The sequence below is a fragment of the Manis javanica genome, chromosome 3 (assembly GCF_040802235.1).
Source record: "Manis javanica isolate MJ-LG chromosome 3, MJ_LKY, whole genome shotgun sequence".
NCBI lineage: Eukaryota > Metazoa > Chordata > Mammalia > Pholidota > Manidae > Manis > Manis javanica.
In genome coordinates this window covers 170307259-170322047 of record NC_133158.1, presented here as the reverse complement: position 1 = coordinate 170322047, position 14789 = coordinate 170307259, and the positions used below count along the sequence as shown (strand labels likewise).

The window sequence follows — 14789 nt, the reverse complement described above, 5'->3', positions numbered from 1 at the left end:
TAGTTTTCTGAGAAAAGTCCCTTTTCAGCATGCACAGGGGACCATCTTGGGCACTGAGCTGTGGTTCTACAGGGCAGTGTCTGACCAGACGGAGAACATCTGTGTTTTTCTTTTTCTTTTTCCCTTTTCTTAGCAGTTGTTACTGATGGTGGTTATGTTTGCTCTGTCTGTTGCTTTTGCTAAAATAAAATACTATGTCTTCCTATTACACTCAGTCTTTTCTAGAGATTGGGACTTGTTTTCTTAGCTTTCTGGGTTCTAACTCATGCTTTCTATGCTGACCAGGTCACACCTGTTTTTTTAATGTGTTCAAGTCTATTAAAACTAGTGAGCAAATAATTGTATCAGAGAACATGTCAGGCTGGGAGAAGCAAAGCATCCCTAAAAAGTATGATATTTGGGGTTCACTTCAAAGGAAACTTTTGAGATGGGAATTACATAGGGTATAGGAAAAGGGGATAAGAGGGATCCCTAGAAAATAGTTGTAATTATATAATGTCTGGAATTTCCCTCAAAGCAATGTAGGAAGGGAGGGAAGCCGATGGGGGTTAAATATAACAGAACCATACAGGAGTTGATAATTGTTGGCACATGTAAGATTCATAATACCATTCTGCCTTCTTTTATATAGTTTATATTTCTAATAAGAAGGTCAAAGAAACAGTTGTGTACGTGTCCCTCAGCCCTTAGATAGGGAAGAAATCACAGTAGATCTAAAAGAAATCAGGCTTCAAGTAACTAAGACGTTTTACTACAAGGAAAAGACATTTAGTGTGGGCAGTTGCTTTATTTGGGGTATGCCCACTTTTATCGAAGGACTCATTGGTAACTTTTTTTTAATACTGGAATAAAGAAACCCTGGTTATGGATTTGATCAAGACTTAGTAAGTCTCTTCCATTGCTGATTTTTTCATGGAGCAGTTTACCATCCTAACGAACACTTCTCTGGTGGGACATCCTAATAGAGGCAGAGAAATTAGACAAATGAGTCTATTTCCTAAAACCAACAAGAGAACATCCAGTGCAGACTGCAGTATGGATTGGAACAGCCAAAATATTGCCTTTCTTTGTCTGTCAGAACCCTCTGGGAGCATAAGGCATATGGAATCTGCCCTTAGCTACTATATCAATGCCAGTTATAGACTGCAAGCTGCATATCCACATGGCCCCCCAAGGACCCATATTATCATTTCTTTTTCTTCTGTTTTCGCCAGAAGCGTGGTCCCCTGTGTTCCATGATATACAAACTTCCCTGGGACAAACCTAATTAACTCAAGAATCTGAGAAAGCAATCTTATTATTTGCCAGAATTCTAGTGCTGGAGGATGGGGAAGTCTCAAGAACTAAAGAGACCAGACCAGAAGTCAGTTTGTGTCAAAAATACAGACTGAAACTTTTAATTCAGTTTCCTGGCAGGGGGCTTTGAATCATGACCTGCCTGAATGAGTCAGGATCCTTAGAGGGGACTGAGGTATCCAGTTTGCTGCTGGAATAGCCACTCCTTGTAGTGGGAAGGGTATTGTGTGAGAGAAGAAAATGGTTTCTCCAATGAATCATCTCATCTCCTAGAGAGTTTAGGAAAATGCAGAGTCAACCTAGGCTAGAGAGCCTACTGGAAGTAATTCTGTTGAAGGTGGATGCTGAATATCTGGAAAAATGTATGACTCTTACTGTAGCCATGACAAAACTTGACGAGAGAGGATAGGAGATTCATGATGGCAGTGTGAGAGGTAAGACAGAGAACTCCTCCCAAAACCACATAGAGTATGAAAATATAGTTAATACAACTAACCCTAAAACAGCAACAGGAGGGAAGGCTGCACCAGACTGCATACAGACCTCATGAACAGACCAGACTTCATGACACAGGGTAACATACAAAAGCCTTGATTGGCAGGACCCTTCCCCTACCCCAGCTCACTGCTGGGAGGAAGAGAAACAGAGCAGGGAGTGGGTGGAAGCCCAGGACTGCTGGACACCTGGCCCTGGAGATCTGCTTTGCGAGCAGAAACCTATATTGTGTGGTGCTCTGGAGGATGAGGAGCTGGGACAGGCGGAGCGCTTAAGAGACTGAGATTCCTGCTGTTTGTGGAGGAGGGGATCCACACCCGGCCACTCTGTGTCAGAGGAAAGGCAGGTGGTCTGAGAGGCTTATTAGCAGTGAGAGCACTGCTAAAGGGGGGGGAGGGAATTGCCACAGAGCTTGCTGCGTGGGAGATGGGAGAGCTGGACAAGGTTTTCTGGATGTGATCTGCCCAGCAGGTTGAGAACTTTAAGGAGCTACAGGCGCTCAATCCCCCTGGCTGGCTACTCAGCTCAGAGGTCCCCACTGTGATACACAGCAATACTGCTGCGCCTTCCTTCTGGCTTGCCTGTACCAGCTCGCAAACCGGCCATCACTGCACTGATGTCAGGCCAGCCAGAGGGAGGCCTTGCCTACAAAAGCAGGAGATGCCAAGCACAGAGGCTTACACCTGTGTACTCAGCCCACTGGCTCTGACACTGGAGACAGGCACTGAAGCCAGGAAGCAGGAAAGAGCTCTTTCCTCCCCCCAGGCACAAGCGCTGCTCCCCTATGACCATCAGCCCTACTCTAGGGGCTGAGCAGCTCCAGAGACTGGAGCTTCTGGGCACTAGAGGGCACCACATAGAAATATGAAACATCAAAAGAACATGGTTCAGACCAAAATCTGACAAACCCCAGAAAAAGGGCCAAATAAAACTGAACTCACCAATCTTCCTGAAAGAGAATTCAAAATAAAAATCATAAACATGCTTATGGAGGTACAGAAAAATATTCAAGAACTAAGGAATGGATTTAAGATGGAGATTCAATCATTAAGAAATTCCATATATGAAATGAAACATAAAAAGGAGGGATTTAAAAGCAGATTAGATGTAGTAGAAGAGATTGTAAATGGAATAGAAATTAGAGAAGAGGAATACAAAGAAGCTAAGGCACAGAGAGAAAAAAGGATCTCTAAGAATGAAAGACTAGTGAGACAACTGTGTGACCAATCCAAACAGAACAATATTTACATTATAGGGTACCAGAAGAAGAAGACAGAGAAAAGGGGATAGAAAGTGTCATTGAGGAGGTAATCGCTCAAAACTTCCCCAATCTCGGGAAGGAGATAGTCTCTCAAGCCATGGAGGTGTACAGATCTCCCAACACAAGCGATCCAAGGAAGACAACATCAAGATGTATAATAATTAAAATGGCAAAGATCAAGGATAAAGACAGACTTTTAAAAGCAGCTAGAGAGAGAAAAAATATCACATACAAAGGAAAACCCATCAGGCTATCATCAGACTTCTCAGCAGAAACCTTACAGGCCAGAAGGGAGTGGCATGATATATTTAATGCAATGAAGCAGAAGGGCCTCAAACCAAGAATACTCTAACTGGCAAGGTTATCATTTTAAATTTGAAGGAGGGATTAAACAATTTTCAGATAAGCAAAAGCTGAGAGAATTTACCTCCCACAAACCACATCAGCAGTGCATTTTTGAGGGACTCCTATAGATGGAAGTATGCTTAAGGCTAGATAAATGTCACCCAAGGGAAAGACAAAGAGTACAGAATATGATTCATAACATACAAAGAATGGAGGAGGAAGAAAAAGGAGGGAAAAAATGAAAGAACTTTTAGGTTGTGTTTGTAATAGCACATGACATGAGTTAAATCAGACTGTTAGATAGTAAGGGAATTACTCTTGAACCTTTGGTAACCACTAATCTAAAGCCTACAGTGGCAATAAGTACATACCTATCGATAATCACCCTAAATGTAAATGGTCTGAATGCACCAATCAAAAGACACAGAGTCACTGAATGGATTAAAAAACAAGACCCGTCTATATGCTGCCTACAAGAGACTCACCTCAAACCCAAAGACATACACAGACTGAAAGTAAAGGGATGGAAAAAAGATATTTCATGCAACTAATAGGAAGAAAAAAGCAGGAGTTGCAGTACTTATCAGACAAAATAGACTTCAAAACAAAGACAGTAACAAGAGACAAAGAAGGACATTACATAATGATAAAGGGGTCAGTCCAACAAGAGGATATAACTATTATAAATTCCTATGCACCCAACATAGGATTACCTACCTACATGAAACAAGTACTAACAGAATTAAAGGGGGAACTTCAATGCAATACATTCATTTTAGGAGACTTCAACACACCACTCACTCCAAAGGACAGATCAACCAGACAGAAAATAAGTAAAGAGACAGAGGCACTGAACAATGTATTCGAACAGGTGGACCTAACAGACATCTACAGAACACTCCATCCAAAAGCAACAGGATACACATTCTTCTCAAGTGCACATGGAACATTTTCAAGAATAGATCATATACTAGGCCACAAAAAGAACCTCAGTAAATTCAAAAGATGGAAATTGTACCAACCAGCTTCTCAGATCACACAGGTATGGAACTAGAAATTAATTATACAAAGAAAATGAAAAAGCCCACAAACATATGGAGGCTTAATAACATGCCCCTAAATAATCAATGGATCAATGACCAAATAAAAACAGAGATAAAGCAATACATGGAGACAAATGACAATAATTCAACACTGCAATATCTGTGGGACACAGTGAAGGCCATGCTAAGAGGGAAATATATTGCAATACAGGCCTACTCAGGAAAGAAGAACAATCCAAAATGAACAGTCTAAACTCACAATTAATGAAACTAGAAAAGGAAGAACAAATGAGGCCCAAAATCAGTAGACGGAGGGACATAATAAAGATTAAAGCAGAAATAAATAAAATTGGGAAGAATAAAACAATAGAAAGAGTCAATGAAAGCAGGAGCTGGTCCTTTGAGAAAATAAATAAGATAGATAAACCCCTAGCCAGACTTATCAAGAAAAAAAGGGAGTCTACACACATAAACAGAATCAGAAATGGGAAAGGAAAAATCACTGTATACAACACAGAAATACAAAGAATTATGAGAGAATACTATGAAAAATGATTTGGTAACAAACTGGGAAACCTAGAAGAAATGGACAACTTTCTAGAAAAATAGAACCTTTTAAGACTGACACAGGAAGAAACAGAAAATCTGAATAGACCAATTACCAGCAAAGAAATTGAATTGGTAATCAAAAAACTACCAAAGAACAAAACCCCTTGACCAGATAGTTTCACTGATGAGTTTTATCAAACATTTAATGAAGACCTAATACCCATCCTCCTTGAAGTTTTCCAAAAAATAGATTAGGAGGGCATATACTCCCAAACTCATTCTATGAGACCAACATCACTCTAATACCAAAACCAGGCAAAGACATCACAAAAAAGAAAATAATAGACCAATAACCCTAATGAACATTAATGCAAAAATACTCAACAAAATATTAGCAAACTGAATTCAAAAATACATCAGAAAGATCATCCATCATCAAGTGGGATTCATCCCACAGATGCAAGGATGGTACAGCATTTGAAAATCCAGCAACATCATCCACTACATCAACAAAAAGAAAGACAAAAATCATATGATTATCTCCATAGATGCTGAAAAAGCATTCGACAACAAAATTCATTCATGATAGAAACTCTCAACAAAATGGGTATAGAGGGCAAGTACCTCAACATAATAAAGGCCATATATGACAAACCCACACCCAACATTATACTCAACAGCAAGAAGCTGAAAGCTTTTCACCAAAGATCGGGAACAAGACAAGGATGCCCACTCTCCCCACTTTTATTCAACATAGTACTGGAGGTCCGAGCCACAGCAATCAGGCAACACAAAGAAATAAAAGGCATCCAGATTGGCAATGAAGAAGTCAAACTGTCCCTGTTTGCAGATGACATGATATTGTACATAAAAACCCTGAAGAATCCACTCCAAAACTACTAAATTTAATATCTGAATTCAGCAAAGTTGCAGGATACAAAGTTAATACACAGAAATCTGATGCATTCCTATACACTAACGATGAAGAGCAGAAAGAGAAATCAGGAAAACAATTCCATTCACAATTGCATCAAAAAGAATAAAATACCTAGGAATAAACATAACCAAGGAAGTGAAAGACTTATACTCTGAAAACTACAAGACACTCATGAGAGAAATTAAAGAAGAAACCAATAAATGGAAAGACATCCACACATCCCATGCTCATGGATGGGAAGAATTAATATTGTCAAAATGGCCATCCTGCCTAAAGCAATCTACAGATTCAATGCAATACCTATCAAAATACCAACAGCATTCTTCAACAAACTGGAACAAATAGTTCTAAAATTCATATGGAACCACAAAAGACCCCGAATAGCCAAAGCAATCCTGAGAAGGAAGAATAAAGCAGGGAGCATCTCACTTCCCAACTTCAAGCTCTACTACAAAGCCACAGTAATTAAGACAATTTGGTACTGGCATAAGAACAGACCCACAGACCAGTGGAACAGAATAGAGATTCCAGATATTAACCCAAACACATATGGTCAATTAATATACAATAAAGGAGCCATGGACATACAATGGGGAAATGACAGCCGCTTCAACACCTGGTGTTGGCAAAACAGGACAGCTACATGTAAGGGAATGAAACTGGATCATTGTCTAACCCCATACACAAGAGTAAATTTGAAATGGATCAAAAACCTGATTTTAAGTCATGAAACCATAAAACTCTTAGAAAAATCATAGGCAAAAGTCTCTTGGACATAAACGTGAAGGACTTCTTCATGAACATAGCTCCCTGGGCAAGAGAAACAAAAGCAAAAATGAACAAGTGGGACTATATCAAGCTGAAAAGCTTCTGTACAGCAAAGGACACCACCAATAGAACAAAAAGGTATCCTACAGTATGGGAGTATATATTCATAAATGACAGATCCAATAAAGGGTTGACATCCAAAATATATAAAGAGCTCATGTACCTCAACAAACAAAAAGCAAATAGGCCAATTAAAAAATGGGCAGAGTAGCTGAACAGACACTTCTCCAGAGAAGAAATTCAGATGGCCAACAAACACATGAAAAGATGCTCCACATCACTAGTCATCAGAAAAATGCAAATTAAAACTACAATGAGTTATCACGTCACACCAGTAAGGATCGCCACCATCCAAAAGGCAAACAACAAATGTTGGCGAGGTTGTAGAGAAAGCGGAACCCTCCTGCTGGTGGGAATGTAAATTAGTTCAACCATTGTGGAAAGCAGTATGGAGGTTCCTCAAAAAACTAAAAATAGAAATACCATTTGACCCAGGAATTCCACTTCTAGGAATTTACCCTAAGAATGCAGCAGCCCAGTTTGAAAAGCCATATGCACCACTATGTTTATTGCAGCACTATTTACAGCAGCCAAGAAATGAAAGCAACCTAAGTGTCCATCGGTAGATGAATGGATAAAGAAGATGTGGTACATATACACAATGGAATATTATTCAGCCATAAAAAGAAAACAAATCCTACCATTTGCAACAACATGGATGGAGCTAGAGGGTATTATGCTCAGTGAAATAAGCCATGCGAAGAAAGACAAGTATCAAATGATTTCACTCATATGTGGAGCATAATAAGAAAGCAAATACTGAAGGAGCAAAACAGCAGCAGACTCACAGAACCCAAGAATGGACTAACAGTTACCAAAGGGAAAGGGACTGGGGTGGTTGGGTGGGAAGGGAGGGATGGGGGGGAGAAAGGGGCATTATGATTAGCATGTACAGTGTGGGGGGAGGCATGGGGAGGGCTGTGCAACACAGAGAAGACAAGTAGTGATTCTACAGCATCTTACTATGCTGATGGACAGTGACTGTAACAGGGTGGTGAGGGGGACTTGGTGAAGGGGGGAGTCTAGTAAACATAATGGTCCTCATGTAATTGTAGATTAATGAAACCAAAATTTTAAAAAAATAGTCAAAAGTAGGGGTCTATCCTTTAGTCTGTCCTTTAGTCTGCTCCATCCTTTAGTTAATCACTCTTTGTTCACAAATTCCCATGTCTTCCTTAGCCTGCCATAATGTTGTTTAAGTAATTGTACATTAATGATACCAAAATAAAATTAAAAATTTAAATTTTAAAAAAATTGACAAGAGAGAACTTTATGGAATGCAGGTATCAAATGTGAATTGACAATCTGTTACCTGCTCTAAAGGATGGTTATCCTAATCACCTAACAGGGAAAACTGGAAGGTTTGGAATATGTGGACAGGAGACATCAACGGTGAAGCAGAGACCAGGGATCTCCATGTCAACTTGGACATTCTAGAGGCAGGTAAATCATATAGTGTTAGAGCAAGACCCTTTTGATGCTGCAGTAATCCGCCTATTGCAAAATGCTTCTAGCCCCTCACTGAAATTTAAAGGTAGGTTCCAGTATATTTCAACACTTTCTGAAAGTAGAAGCAGCAGTGGAGGGACTAGGGGGAGAAAATCTGTACACACCTGAGGTCCTTCAATTTTATCCATTATCAATCAGCTAAATTCAGTCTTCTTCCTGTCCTTTAAGCTGAGTAGTCACACTGCACAGCCAAGAAACTATTAGGAAAGTGGATGACCATTAGTGTCACTTTTGCAAGCTATTTCAGTCGGATAAATTGAGAGAGAGAAATAAGAAATACTGTAGCGCTCCAAGTACTGGATCCCTGAGAATTTGTTGTAGAATCTGACTACCTCCTCGGTCCCTGACATCAGTCCATCAAGACCCCATCTGAGGCAAGGTATCAGTGAGTACATATGCCATGATGGCAGGCCCTCGGCAGCTCAGCACCTTTCCTTGCAGGGTGAGGTTATCTTCTATGGGAGTCTTTGGCTTTTTTGCAGTGCCTCGAATTCTGTGATGAAAGTTCCTGATCTGTACTGTCCACTATGGTAGCCAGTAGCCCCATGGGGCTACCATAGAGGACAGCAGAGATACAGAACATTTTCATTATTGCAGAGTTCTTGCAGATAGCACTGCTGTACCATGGGCAGTACATGGGCAGCAAACTGTGGCTTGTGGGCCAAATTTAGCCTATCTTCCATGACTGTAGTTAAAGTACTGGAAGACAAGAACACCTATTATTTTACGTATTATCTATGGCCACTTTCACACTATATGGGCAGGGACAAATGGTTTGCAGCAGAGACCATCTGGCCCACGAAGTCCAAAATACTACTATTTCAATCTTTACAGAAAATATCTGCCAACCCTGCTCTATACCCTTTCCTAGAAAAAAATTATGTGGCCACATATAAAGTTTTATAGGCAATCTCAGGAAATAAGTGAACCCTTTTACTTGCATCCATGTAAATCACATTAGGGTTACAAGCTTCTTTGTTAGTTCCATTTTTCTAGAATCTTCAGGCCCCAATTTCATACTACTTACATTCACGAATGCTAGATTTATACAATTTCAAAAGATTACAAACATCTTAAAACTAATGCCACTACGGAGTTTGTGGGTGCTACATGTGCTCATACCAGATACTGATATTCTCTGAGTTTCGCTGACAAGCTCTCCATCATTTAAGAATCAGACCACTGCCTTTAGTTAATATAAACTTCTTCACTACTTTTAACTGTTCCTGTAAGAGTCTGAATTCAATAACTCTTTTCTTAGGATCACTATCTAAGCTGCCTGTTATCTATAGGAAGTTGACAAAATCTTAAATATTTCCCATCTTTTCTGATTCTTGAGATCTTTATCACTAAAACACCTTCATTTAATCTTCTCTCTCCCTAGCTATTTTGTTCATTCTCAAGTGTGTGTGGGTGTCCTGCTGACATAGTCACACTTGAGGGACTGCCATCTTAAGGCTCTACTGCACATCCTTGCAGTTTTTATTGAATTACATATTGGTTGGAAGAGAATTTGTTCATGCACATGTGTACGTGTGTGTATACACACACACACTCTCTCTCTTACCTAAACATTCTCTAAGTTTAGCTTAAGTATCTGATTTAATTAGCCAAGTGGGCAAAATACCATCTGTAGCCATGGGGTAAGGGGATGCTCCAGGGGCAGGGGGTGATAGTTGATACAGTGTACCTCAGAATACTCCCTTGGGTCCCCAGAGTCCCTTTCAGGAACACGCAGCTTCCAGAACATGCACACTGGTCTTTTCAAGCCCAAAAAGCTCAAGTTTTGCTCTGTCACAACCCATTACCAACTTCCATCACTATCCAAAAAGAACATAATCTAATGGTCTTTGTGCTTCTCTTTAAGAGACTTTGATGAATATTAGGCCCTCCTCAGGGCCTAAAAAAAACTCAGCATCAGCAAGGCACAAACATCTACATCTTCATTCATTCAATCTGTCATCCATTCTTTTTTTTAAATTTATCAAGTACCTGCTGTTTCTAGGAATTATTCTAGATGTTAGAGATACACTAGTAAGCAAAACAAAAATACCTTGGTGGTACTTAAGTTCCACTGGAGGATGCTGAAAATGAATTAATAAAAAAAATAGACATGTACTATGAATTAAGGTAGTGTTAAGTATTACAGAAAAAAATTAAGTAAGGTTAGGGAATGATGGGTGATGGGAGTGTACTTTCATATGTGGGATGGTTGCCGAAGCCCTCTCAGATAACATCTAAGCAGACACCAACATCAAGTTCAGCAAGAGCCCTTGAGGCAGAGACGAGTTCAAGGATCCTGAGGCAGGAGCCTGCTTGGTGGAGGAGCAACATAGAAGTCAGTGTGGTTAGAGCAGAGTGGGGGAGGGAGAAGAAATGATGTCAGAGGCAAGGCTGATGGCCTTTGTTCGGACTTGGACTTTGCTCTCGGTAAGCTGGAGGTCCTAGAGGGTTTTCAGCAGAGAAGTAACATGTTATCACATGGTTAATATTACCTTTCTCTGAACAATATTTTGCCCCCTATTTTTAACCTTTCTGGGAAATATGACTTTCTCACAGTCTACTCCAGACTCTGATTCAATGCTCCTTTTATCTGAGTCATCCAGGCACTGAGTTAGGTCTGAGGACCTCAATCCCAAATCCATTTCCTCTGGGCCCAACCACCCTCACCTTCTCTGCATCCACCTTTTGGTCTAGGTATTGCTGCAGGAATCAGCTATGTGAGGTAATCAAACAACACCTGCTCCAGCTAACTCTCCATCTTTCTCATTCTGCCCCATCTTCTCCGCCACAGCCATGTGGGCTGATCAGGTGGCCCACTCAGCCCTCCTGTTGCGTGCACACCCCTGACGTGTGAGCAGGTTAGCATGCCGAGAGCCACGCATCCTTTGACTGATGAGGTACATTCTCTATAGCTCCTCCAAGGCTCCCCAGCAAGAATACACCCCCAATGCCCACTGTGGCAGGCAGCTCAGTAACACGCCCCTGGATGTTCTTTCTCTCCTTCACCTTTTCATTCCTTCCAGTCCCCTACGCCTGCCTCCTGAAATCTCTTGCACAACAAACTGTTTGGGAAACCAGGGTTAAAACATCCCCTCTCCTTTCACTTTCCTCAGTCTGCTCCTGCCACTACTTTCCAAAACAATGAAATAAGCTTAGAGGGACCTTCAGAGAACATTGGCTTCCACACCTCCTGGTTACACATAAGGAAATGAAGTCTAACAAAGTTAATATTCGTCTGCCATAACTTATCTTTCTGATGGGAAAGACAAGAGCAAATGGAGAATCAAAAACACGTCAGGGAGCTTGGCAGACAGATCCAAAGTCAAGAGTAAGACATTTTTTTAACAGAAATCTAAGAAAGCTCACCTTTGGCATGGTATAAAAGGAATCGGTGCCCAGGAGTTGAAATGAAGAAGTAATTGTACAACTTTGCAGTAAGTAAGTGTTCAAGGGTATTTAGCATTTGGGGTCAACTGGATATGTAAGACCCAACGGCCTTATTCCGGTCTGCGCTTCCCCCAGTGAGGAGACGAAGGCCACGGCAGATCCATGCAACAAGCAAGAGGTTTATTATTATTCCAGCTAGCTGGGGTCCAAGTGTCTGCCCGACACAGTGGGTTTCAACAAGGACCCCGAGCACTCAAAGCCAAGGGTTTATATAGCATTTTCAAAGCACTTAACTCATAGTTATTTTCCACAGCTATACATTATTCTTGCAAGACATACATCCTGGGGTTAGGCAGGAGCAAGATAAGACCACTCCTCAATTGTTAGGGAGGTTCTGTACCATAAGCTTGGTATGTAAGATTAGCTGACCAAGGTTAGCTGACCAAGGTTCACAGCTGGGCACCACCTGGTGTTCATGATTAGCTTGTTTTTCAAGGCCTTACCCAGTTCCAGTTTTTCTTTCTAAGTCACATACTCAGAAAATGGCTTCTAGGCGCTTAAGATGGCTATGCTTATGCTAACCTATTTCCATTCTTACAGATATTTCTGAAGACTTTCATTTCTTACTAAGCTAATCCGTATATTTCCATTGACCATTTGTCCTGACAGAATCCCACACTGGTGCGCTGGGAGTCAAAGGGCATCTGAGATGGCTCCTGAGCTCCTCACAGGCCCAGTGTCAGGAGACTGAACTTCTAATTATATTTGGCCATCAATTGACTCTGTGAACTTGAACAATAACTTTCTCTCTTTGGGCTGATAGTCAATTCCTTCTTTATAAAATGGCTATTAGTCTTATCATTGAGTCATGAAATGTTAACTTTTGAGGTGACTTTGGCACTCATCCTCTTTTGCAAGTCTAAAGAAATGAAGTGAGTTTCTGGAATTCATTGAGTTAGAATCAGATCTGTTGCTGTAACTCTGGTCTTCCTAGTTCTTGGTCTATGGATGAGTTTTAAAATTCTTCCCAGCCATGAAATCTAGTAATTCCATGATCAAAATATTAGACGGGACCTCTGCCCTGAAGGATCCTATAATCAAATTGAGAGACACTTGACACACATAGTTGTTACAAGACAACAAATGAGATCCAGTAAACAGAACAGCCTCCACTTCTTTGGCTATTCAAAGAAGCAAGGAAATCTGTGCAATTTGAGCTGCTTTGAAAATAATGGGGGGAAGGAAAAGATCATCATGGATGTAGGAAAGTAGCCAGAGCACAGTCTTGGACATGGTGGGGTCAGCTAGGACATTGACTGGATTTCTCCAAGAGTGAATGGGCTTTGTGATAGACAGGGTTTGTGAGTCATGGTCCTGGGAGAGAAGGAACCCTTGGTGTCTCTCTTCCCATTCCTCAGGGCTGATCTCAACCTATATATAATGAAAAGATCTGACTTATTATTTCAGTCTGTAACAGAGGGAATTAGAATGTGCAAAGTATGATCAAAATCTCTCATAATTAAATAGTTAAATCTGCTAATTTCTGATTTGTCCTCAAGCAGTTCTATTGTTAAATGACATTTTCAACGTAAATGATAGAGTGTCTCTGGCACCAGGGATAGTTAGAAAATTCAATTAATAGAATAATGAAGAATAATTGACATTTTTTTGCTGGTAGTTCTTTGGAACAGATTGTTTAAAGAGCACAATTATTTAGAAACAGAAATGAGGGCAGCCCACCTGGCCTGATAAATGTACTGTTTTAAGTGGGATTGGCGAAAAGGTAAGTGAAAGATTCAAAGTTCCATGTTTAGCATAGATAGTAAGAGAAATGTAATTATGGCATGACAGTAGCCATATATACTTAAAAACAAAGAAACAAGGAAGCATCAAAGCAACAAACAATAAAACAGAAATCATAAAGCAAGATGAGAGAAATAAGACCTAACATTTATGTCAATAAATGTAAATAGATTAAAGTCCCCTATTAGACAACAAAGACTTTCATCTAAAATGAAATACAACTATGTGCTCTATTCACATAAAACACAGTGACACAAAAGATTTAAAAATACAAGAATAGAGAAAAATTGGACAAAAGTAAAGCAGAAATATATTTTAAATCAAATAAAAGGCAAAAATAAACAGGAGTGACAATTTTAATATTGGTTAGAAATAAAACTCAAGAGATGAAAGTTTGGGATAAAGAGGACCATTTTATAAAAGGCATGATCCACCATGAATGTATAATGTACTATAACACAGCACGGATACATAGAGAGCAAAAAGCTATTAAGAGACAAAAGCTAGAAAGAAACACAATTGCTGTGGAAAAATTAGCATCCCATTGCAGTCTTTAGTAAATCATGGAGTCAAAAATAAATAAGATTTGTATATGCTTAGTAAGGTTGATTTGATAGCTGTATATCAAACTTTGTACCCAACAGATGATATAATCTTCTTTTCAAATATTCATGGATCATTCATTTAAAATTCTACACTGAACCACAAAAATAAAATCTCAGTAAATTCAAAAAGTGAATTTTCTTCTTACTCTAATAAAAACTGGGGTCAGAAATAAAAAGATTAAAAATTTAACCCAAAATCTCACAGCTATTAAACAAACATCCTAAATATATATCAAATATTGGAGGAAGTGAAAAGTTCAAATACAGATTGCATAGAAAATAGCAGCAGTGCAAAAACTACATGTCAAAACTTACAGCTGAGAGGTGGTTAAAATATATTAAGTTATAGAAATAGTCAAAACATATCTAAAGGTTGAAGGAAGATGGATTGATGATAAATTCTGAATGCAAAAGCAGAAAGAAACTCCTTAAGGCCAATTCAGACAAAACCCATAGCCTTGAAAAGCTCATCATTTAATAAGGAAAACTGAAGATGAATTACCTATGAATTCAGCTAAAAAAAATAAAAAAAACAACAAAATATACTGAAAGCATGGAGAGGAAAATTTTTAAAAAAGGAGTATAACTGGAAATTAGGAAAAGCCACACTTATGAATATATTCAGGAGTTGATTGAAAAAAACTAATTATATAAGTGAGATTTTAATG

General features: G+C 39.5%; 1 protein-coding gene across 18 annotated transcripts in view; it reads left to right on the top strand.

The window, feature by feature from the left end:
- Nucleotides 1-14789, top strand: part of LOC118973262 (transmembrane protein 108-like) — a 362127-nt gene that overhangs the window by 301424 nt on the left and 45914 nt on the right. For 6 of the 18 annotated variants that reach the window (XM_073232369.1, XM_073232368.1, XM_073232365.1 and 3 more), the window contains one exon: nucleotides 8163-8257. The exons of the other annotated variants lie outside the window; for them this stretch is intronic. In XM_073232369.1, the coding sequence (XP_073088470.1) occupies nucleotides 8185-8257 (73 nt within the window). In that variant the 5' untranslated portion in view covers nucleotides 8163-8184. The remainder of the gene's footprint in view (nucleotides 1-8162; nucleotides 8258-14789) is intronic. 18 annotated transcript variants of the gene reach the window in all.